The sequence below is a fragment of the Vespula vulgaris genome, chromosome 5 (genome assembly GCF_905475345.1).
Source record: "Vespula vulgaris chromosome 5, iyVesVulg1.1, whole genome shotgun sequence".
Lineage (NCBI taxonomy): Eukaryota > Metazoa > Arthropoda > Insecta > Hymenoptera > Vespidae > Vespula > Vespula vulgaris.
In genome coordinates, this window is record NC_066590.1 from 2,597,501 (window position 1) to 2,607,500 (window position 10,000).

Sequence of the window (10,000 nt, forward strand, 5' to 3'; positions counted from 1 at the left end):
TTTCTTTCTTTCTTTCTTTCTTTCTTTCTTTTCATTTTCTATACTTTTGCAATTTCTATAAAACATTCTCTCGACATTTGTTTTTACGATCTACTAAAAACAAAAAAGAAAAATATTGATAAAAGAAAAATTTCTCGAAAGAATAATCGACTTTTTTTTCATGAATCGATTAACAATTTTTAGGCCACCCTATGCATCGCACAATCATTTTTTTCTTTAATTTTATAATTTAATTTCTATCTCCTCCCCCCATACCATCCCCACTATCATCGCCAATAACTCTCACACTCATAAAACGTACGAATCGTAGGATTACTTTTACGAAAAAAAAAAAAATAAATATATAAATAAATAAATAAATAAATAAAAAATAGAAAACAAAAAAAAAGGGAAATTAAAAAAAATTCATTTTTATTTCTATTCGTACTTTCGTAAATAGAAAAAAAAATGAATAACTTCATGTAAATGTTTACCGAAATGCGTCGATTGAAATTCAAATATTTCGAAAGTTTGTTAAAAACACAAACAATACGAAATAATAGAACAAATATTTATTCGACATGTTTAGTGAGCCGTATCGAAAGCGTGCAATTTGAGGGGGAATGTTTGAAAAGTTGTGAGAGATTTTTTGTTCTTTCGTTTTTGTTGTTGTTGTTTTTTTTTTCAACTTTCTCCAAAAATTTTCGTTACAGAGTTGGCGAAGTTCGGACAATGAGAAGTCACGATGATGTTGCGATCGTTACCCTCTCGAGTGGTCTTTCATGTTCTCATAATGTACTTCTTGTACCTGTCACTTATTATTAAGAACTAACTTTCGAAATCTTGTGTATTTCTTCGATAAATCTGATGTTTCTCTTTAATTATATATTAATATATTTTATTTATATATATATACATATATGTATATATTTTGATTATTATTACAATTTTTTTTTTTAAATATAGAAATCTATATTTCGCGATTATTTTTCTCTTTACGTAAGCTCAACGAATATTTTTTTTCTTTTTTAATACCGTAGCATACACTTAGCAATATTTATCGGACGTGATCGATCGATCGATCATTTTCTTCGATCAATACGATCGATTAACGTTAAATAAATAAAGATAAGTTGTTACGAGAAGATTCTTTCTTTTGTATGTAAGAAAAAGAGAATATTGATATCGTTCGTGCAACGAAATAAAACAGAGAGATGTAGAAAGAGAAAGAAAGAAGATGAAAAAGAAAAAAGAAAAAGATAGAGAGAAAAAGAGAAAGAGAGAGAGAGAGAGCGAAAAGAAATCAGAAAACATAGCATCTCTTTTTAGCCACGTTCTATCGGTACAACTAGGTGATTTACTTCGGTAAAGAGTAGGAGGCAGCTTGCAATTTTTCACAGTGCTCTCATAAATACTGCATCTTATATATGTGTGTGTGTGTGTGTAATCCGAAGGTGTCATCCCTTAAAGGATTGAAGCTACGAAATATTTAAAGTCTGTGTTCTTTCATATATCATTGATTCTAATTTTATATATATATATATATATATATATATATATATATATATAAATATATAAATATATATATATATTTCGATTAATTGAATGGATAAGTATATATAAAATATAATACTATATATATTCTATATATAGATTATATATAGATTAAATATAGATTAAACTAATCTAAATATATAATATATAAATATATAATAATAAATAATAATATAAATATAAAAAGTAAAATATACATAAACTATATATAGATTAAATATATATATAAAAAAAAATTATATATATACGTACATATATATATTTAAACAAAATAAACAAATCCACACGTTTAGAATTATTCGTCGAATGGGAATAAGGGAATCGCACGTAGTTTATTTACGTCTCATATGGATATATTTCTATTTCTCTAGAATCGATCTCTGGGGCATGACAAATTTGATGATTTGATATTATTTTTGTATACCACGTGAGATTACTATATTACCTATCTCTATCCGTCTACATACGTGATCGCTCATACATTCATTCATTTATCCACACACCCACACACACACACACACACACATGCATATATATATATATACACACGATGAATACCATCCCGTGAGGCGTGCCAGGAATTTTCTTCTTCGAAAAGTGGGTCGTAAATACGGGCGAGAATCGAGAATAAAATTCTTCACGTACATACACAGAGTACATTACATTACATCACATTACATTACATTACGTACATCATACATACGTACATTCATACATACATACATACAAACGTTAATAGGTACTTGCTTCAACTACGTAAATATAATAGATAGATATGGAAAAGTACGCGATAAATTGCATACCTCAAACGTGTCGTCTTGATATATTATACAGTAATGAATTTTTGTGTCATAGAAATGAAATTAAATGGTTAAAGTATTATTATTATATGGTGCGAGAAAATCTACCACTTCTCTACCTACTACTCTGTTCCCATCCATTTTCCTTTCTCGAAAAAAGTTTCTAAACGATTTTAATAATCGATTATTCTCCCCATCGAGATTTTTCTTTAGGCTCACAATCAAGCACGTACACGATTTCCATCATGCGACTATATCCGTTCTACAATATTCATACAAATTTAATTTGTGAAGGGTATTCTCGAAAAGGAAGAGAAAAAAAGAAGTCGCGAGAAAAAAGAGAAAACCGAAAGAAAAATAATTTATCCTTGAAGTGGCTTAGAAACTTTTCGTTTTTGTCCAATATATGCGTATGAAGAAAAAACAAAAAACAAAAAAAAAAAAAGGAAAAACGAGAAGAAAATCCAATGTAACGAGAAAGTTGAGAAGAAGAAAGAAAAAGAAAAAAAAAAAAAGCGACGTATTGCGATGCATGCAAATATTTGTTCTTTTTTTTTTATCAGCGATCGCTGTCTTTGATTATCATCATGCGACTATACCTGTGAAGGGTCTCGAAAAAGAAAAGAAAAAAAAAAAAAAAAAAAAAAAAAAAAAAACGCGAGGAAAAAGAGAAAACCGAAAGACAACTAATTGATTCTTAAAATTAATTTCTAAGAATTAATTTAATTTTTCGTCCTGTAAATGCGTACAAAAAAAAAAATGAAAAAATAAGTAAAAAAAAAAAAAAAAAAAAAGAAAAAAAAATTCGACGTATCGCGATGCATGCAAATATATATATATATTTTTTTTCGTTATCACTGCTCGTTGTCTTCGTTGTTCTCCTTCTCCATCTTATCGTTATTATTATTAATTAATTAATTAATTCATTCATTCATTTGCTTACCGTAGTGGAAGCACTGGAACTTCTATGTTGTTTGACTGGTGGACTACCTTGGCCCGTAGTTACGTCCGAATTAAATTGACGATTTATACCAGGCGTCGTTGGATGCTGTACAGGTGGTTCGATATCGAGATAGCAGTGGCTTTCCAAGTGGCTTTGAGCCCTTCTCTCCTCGAGAACTATCTTCCGTGCCGCACGGAATATTCTGTAGTATACCTGAGAGATCATGTAAATTGAGATTCGGCACACGATATTTCGAACACGGATATTATCAAATTATCTTAGTATTATGAAATATTTTCTATAGATACGTTATATCGACATGCGTATATATTTATATATATATATACATATATTTGATAATTTGCAAATGAAATATCGAAACATGAAATAATTAATTATGATCCTAGTAATTATATAGTTATTTTTTAATATTATATTATATTATATTATATTATATTATGTTGAAAATGTGTTCTATTAGAAATATTCGACACGAGAAGCATTCCATTTTATGGATTTTATTACAAAATTATTTTTATGATTTTTTCTTCTTTTTTTTTCTTTTCTTTCTTTTATATATATATATATATATATATATATATATATATATATATATGTATAATTTGCAAATGAAATATCGAAACATGAAATAATTAATTATGATCCTAGTAATTATATAGTTATTTTTTAATATTATGTTGAAAATGTGTTCTATTAGAAATATTCGACACGAGAAGCATTTCATTTTATGGATTTTATTACAAAATTATTTTTATGATTTTTTCTTCTTTTTTTTTCTTTTCTTCTATGTTACGTATGTTTATCTGTATAACGATTAATTGTAAAATCATTTCGGTGTATTTTATAGTATTAATTACGAAAATAGCGTGTTACCATAAATGTAAAAAAACAACGCTACAGTCATTCGATAACGTTAGCATTGATATATAAACAAAAATTCTTTATGGTTCGGTGCACGGGATGTGTTTAAAAATTCACGTATAAACAAGCACTCTACAGTTTCGGTTTCCGAGCAGATAGCTCGGGGAAAATGTATCGTTTTCTCTCTCTCTCTCTCTCTCTCTTGCTCTTTCGAACGATTAATAGATAAACGATTAATAATTAAACAACATGGAAGCTTGGTGTGTTGTGCAGGATAAAGTGTCTGCTATTAGTATTAATAATAATGAAACAAACTATATTCCCAGTTGCTCCCAATGAAAGCATATTGCGATGTTTGAATTAATGTATGATGTATGTATGTATGTATGTGTATGTATACATATATAATATGATGTTAATAAAGGCAAATTGATAAAGATCGAGAATAATTTTCTCGGAATCAAATTTTCAGTCATTAGACAAAATAGAGAAACAAAAAAGAACGAACGACGGAGATCGAGTATAATAACTTTCTGTGAACACAAAATTTAGACTGACTAAAGAAAAAAGAAAAAGAAAAGAAAAAAAGAAAGAAAGAAAGAAAGAAAGAAAGATAGAATAAAATCCAATGAAATCAAACGAAATCAAAAAATTATCATGTCAAACGAACGTGAATCGACGAAGATCGAGAATTATTTTCTACAAAAGCAAAATTTTTATTTAACTTAATTAGTTTATTAAGTCAGTTGAATTATTATCAAGTCTATCAAGTTAATTAAGTTTAATCGACGAGATATAGAAATGGGCAAAAAAAAAAAAAAGAAAAGAAAGAAAGAAAGAAAAAAAAAGAAAATAATAAAATTACAACAAGTCGTTAACGATCGTTTGTCATCGTGTACAGTCTCGGCTCTTCGTAGATTCGATATTTCGCAAATGGGACGAGCAAACTCGTGCGCTTGCAAACATTATCTTTTAAAGTGGATGAACGTAATGATGTTAAACGCAGGAGTCGTTAATTACAACAACGGGCGCATGTGCACGTGTCCTCTATTTCTTCTTCTTCTCTTTTTTTTTTTTTTTTCTTTTTAGTTCACTCCTTATATATATATATTTTTTAGTTTGTTCGTTGGTTTGTTTTTTTCTGTTTTGTTTTTTTCTTTCACTTCGCACTTCTCCCTTTCCTTTTTCAATATATAACACGCGAGAACGAACCGAGAAGTTTGTAACTATAATTCTTTTTTCTCTAATATAATTAATGAAATATGTTTCGTTAAGAAAAAGGGATAAAGTTAAAATAAATTTCATTACGAAGAAATAAAGTTTGTTACGAAGGAAACTTTTCACTCGTGATATACATTATACACTTCTTTTTGTTACCCTTATATAGATACATGATATATCATAGTTGACTTTGTAACGATTAAACATAAGAAATTTGGATTAAAAATTTAATATCGTATGAAATTATTTGTTAAGGGCTATCCTATTACGATTGATATGTTTATTTATTTTTCTCTGCTTTTTCCTTTTCCTTTCGTTCGTATTGAAATAAAAATAATCAGAATAATTTTTATTATGACAAATATTTGTTCCTTTATTTTATAATATTTAAACAATATATAAATATACATCTAAATGGAAAAATCAATTTTGTTTCTCCGTATTGTTTTCTTGGAGAAGAAAAAAAAAACAATTGTTGGTATTTTAAATGTAAGTAAATAACATTAAATTGAAAATATTTTGTTTCTTGTTTGCAGAAAAAGAATGAATATAGTAAATAGACATCTAAATGTAATAAATAAATAAAATGAAAAATTATTAATATGATAAAAAATGAATTAGATTTCTAAAAACTCGTTCACTATAAACTTCAACTATTATTCATGAAGAGAGTCTAGTGCAAATATTAGTTTCGAAAGTTGTACAAATATTTTCAAAACCACCAACGAAAAATCGAGTTTACCACTGGTCCGTATTTCTCTTTCAACAGATTCAAACCGATCTAGTTTCTTTGTTCTTTAGGATCAAAGAATATATTATATATACATATATACATATATATATATATATATATATATATATATATATATATATATATATATATAAAGAAAAAAGAAAAAAGGAATAACCAAACGAAACGAATTGAAACCGAGACCGAAACGACACAAGAAAGAAAAAATAACAAACAAATGTGTAAACACTCGATTCAACAAACAAACGAAATATCACACGAATGAAACGAGTTAAATCACGTTGTCTCTTAACGACACACTACACACATATATATGCTATATACATTCATACATACATACATAGAAATAGAAACAGAACTATGCTATGCTATTCCTACACACACACATACACAGCTGTGTATATATATATATAGAATATATAGGAATAATTATATATATACATATATATATATGCTATGCTATGCTATGCTATGCTATGCAATGCCATGCTAAGTTATGCTATGCTATGCTATGCTATGCAATGTTATGCTATGCTATGCTATGCTATGCCCCCATATGCTATGCTGTGCTATACTATGCTTTTAAAAATGTTCTTTTTTTTATAAAAAAAAAGATAAAAAAAATAAAAAAATAAATACTTAAAATAAAAGAAAAGACCCTCCCAAAAAAAGAAAGAGCAAACAAAAAAATAAAATAAAATTGACACATTCGCATAGATTTCTACAAATTTATTTTCTAAAACAAAAAAAAAACTTATTTTGTAAAAAATATTTATTTTCTAAAAAAAAAAAGAAAAGAAAAGAAGAAAAAAAAAGTGCAGCGCGTTGGCGAGTGAATGCACGCACCCAACGATGGGAAATGATCGACGTGAAATATTTGAACATGCTGTAAATAATAACGAATGCTTCGTTCGATATCTGGTGGCCACTCGAATTCAACTCGGCTAACACGTTATTAAGGGTAAAACAATGGCAGCTGTGATGTGGTCGCCCCGGCTATGTAATCCGATCGACACGCGTCGATGTTTATTTTAATTCGCATTCTATTTACCATATGGCGTTATTTCCTAAACGATTAGAGAGTGTTCTTTGTTAAACGACAACAATTCGGAGATACATATATATAAATCTGTGTATATGTTGGGTGGTTATCAAAATAAAAAAAAGAAACATATATATATATATAAGAAAAATAGAAAATTATACTCTTTGTTAATACGATTTAGATTCGCAGATTCGTTTAAATCGACGACTAAATGTATGTGTGTTTTCTTTTCGTCTTTTTCTATCTCCGTGTCTTTCCTTCTTTACTCAAGAATAATAAATCAAGGACGAATAATGGCTACGTTTAAAAGCTTACGTAGAGAGAATAATTATTTCAAATTAATAAATTAAATTTGCGAAAGAGAGAGAAAGAGATATAGATATATAGATAGAAAGATAGATAGATAGATAGATAGATAGATTCTAATAGGATCTCATTTCATCATTTCCTTCTATATATTTCTCAATGAATATTATATCAAATTTAAACGTTTCCGCATACGATTAAAATCTAATCAACCATGAATCTTTCATATAATATTTTATTATAAAATTACAAGAAAATTAAAAAGAGAAAAGAGTACACACACACGCAATAACGAAATGAAAGAGAAAAGATTGGATTTAACGCGATAAAAATCTTTTTCCTATCTCGACGTATACAGAAACACACACACACAAATATGAATATTTATAAGTGTAAATTAAAGACGAATGAGAAAACGACGATCGACGAATTACTGTCGATCGATGTAACTACGATAAATTAAAAAAAAAAAAAAAGAAAAAAGAACAGAAAAAAGTGAAAAAAAAAAAACTTGAAATAAATTTTAATCGAGTCGACAAACATGCGAGTCTTTTCCTTCCTCTTGTAGCATTATTAATAGTAATGCAACCACAACATCAACAACAACAACAACAACAAGAATAATAATAATAATAATAATAATAATAATAATAATAATAATTATAGTATTGGTAGTGGTAGCAGTAGCGATAATAATATGCAGGACGAAAGGGTGTCGGATCGAACGGACAGGTACACTGAATAATGCATAACTCGTACGCGCTTGTGTACGAAGTCCTTTTAAGTGAGAAAATCGATTTCCTAGTTATATTGCTATGCGTGAGAGCTAGTGAGCGCGTTGTGCGCTTGTGCGTGTAAATATACACACGTATATATTATATACGAACGTATATATATCGTACGTACATATCGTAGGTATATACGATCGTAACTATATATGTGTTAGAAAGACAGAGAAAGATAGAGACAGATGAGTTTTGCCGGTGTGGTCGATCGAACTTCGACATTTAATTACACCTGCACGCTGCACGCTATTGCATATGCTCTCGCGCACACACATACACGCGTACGTACATATGTATACGCATATATACGTATATAGATTCAAACGAAAGGAAGCACAAATACGCACACGCGTATATAGATTCGAACGGAGAGAAGCAAAATGGAAAAAAAAAAGAAAAATAAAAAGAATGAGAGAAAAAGCGATATAATAATAATAATAATAATAATAATAATAATAGTAGTGATAATAATGATAATAATAATAATAATATGTTCTCACCTGTATCATGACGATAAGAGGTATATAGAAGCTGACGAGAGTTGCGTAGATCTGGTAAAAGAAATTCTGACAGACGGTGCAGTGTGACGGTCCAGTTTCCGAATAGGTATGAGCGTTTTCGATAATCAACAATGGCGTCAGACTAACGCAAGCTGCGACGAGCCAAACGAGGGTAACGTAGATTATCATCCGTTTCGGTGTCCTCTTAACGCCGTATTGTAGAGGCTTCGTGATCGCCCAATACCTTTGACGCGATTTGATCGAGAGAAAGAGAAAGAGAAAGAAAGAAAGAAAGAAAGAAAGAAAGAAAGAGAAAGAGAAGGAAATGAAGAAAGAAATAGAATGAAAGAGAAAAAGAAAGAGAGAGATAGAGATAGAGAGAGAGAATGATAGAAAGAACAAAGTGAAAAGTTAGTTGAGAAAATACATTAAAGGTTAACGTTTCTATTTTCTCTCTTATTCTCTCTCTTTCTCTTTCTATCTATCTATCTATCTATCTAGTTATCTCTATCTAACTATCTTTCTATCTCTCTTATACTCTCTCTTCATTACATTTTGTTTACTTTTACATGATGATAATACTCGGTGAACGAAGCAACAAAGAGGGAGAACGAGATAATAAGAAAAGATATGAATTTACTAAGGGGTATGAAAGAGATAGAGAAAGAAAGAAAGAAGAAAAGAAAGAGTGTGTGAGAGAGAGAGAGGAAGAGAGAGAAAGAGAGAGAGAGAGAGGGAGAGAGAGAGAGAGAGAGAGAGAGGGAGAACATTTATGGAAAATGAGAGAAACGTAGTTGATATACGTATGTATGTATACGTGTGTGGATTTATGTACATATGTATGCACATATATATTGTATTAGTATATTATGTTTTGATATTTGTTACGTTTGTATTACGACGTTGAAACAGCTCAATCGATTTTATCGGCCACGTAACGTCCTATCAATTTTCTCTCCAACATTCTATAATATTCGTTTTGTTTTGTTAGTCGTTAGTTTAGGACGATTCAAAAAGAAATAATAAAAAAAAAAAATAATAATAATAATTATATACAGAAAAAGTAAAGTGTATATGTGTGTATGTTTGTGTATATAAACATTTATAGTATAACATTATATGCAGCTATGTACGTAACTGAGGGTGATGAGGGTGATGAGGGGATGAGGAGAAAGAGGAGAGTACGAAGTCAGTTAGATTTAACTTTTGTTTCTTCTTTTTTTCAAAAGAAGTA

At 28.9% G+C, this 10,000-nt stretch overlaps 1 protein-coding gene across 10 annotated transcripts in view; it reads right to left on the bottom strand.

Annotated features, from left to right (window-relative positions):
* Nucleotides 1-10,000, bottom strand: part of LOC127064224 (5-hydroxytryptamine receptor 1) — a 126,459-nt gene that overhangs the window by 57,646 nt on the left and 58,813 nt on the right. For all 10 annotated transcript variants that reach the window (XM_050994960.1, XM_050994950.1, XM_050994951.1 and 7 more), the window contains 2 exons: nucleotides 8,767-9,010; nucleotides 3,277-3,489 (listed from right to left, as the gene is read on the bottom strand). In XM_050994960.1, coding sequence (XP_050850917.1) covers nucleotides 3,277-3,489; nucleotides 8,767-9,010 — 457 coding nt within the window. The remainder of the gene's footprint in view (nucleotides 1-3,276; nucleotides 3,490-8,766; nucleotides 9,011-10,000) is intronic.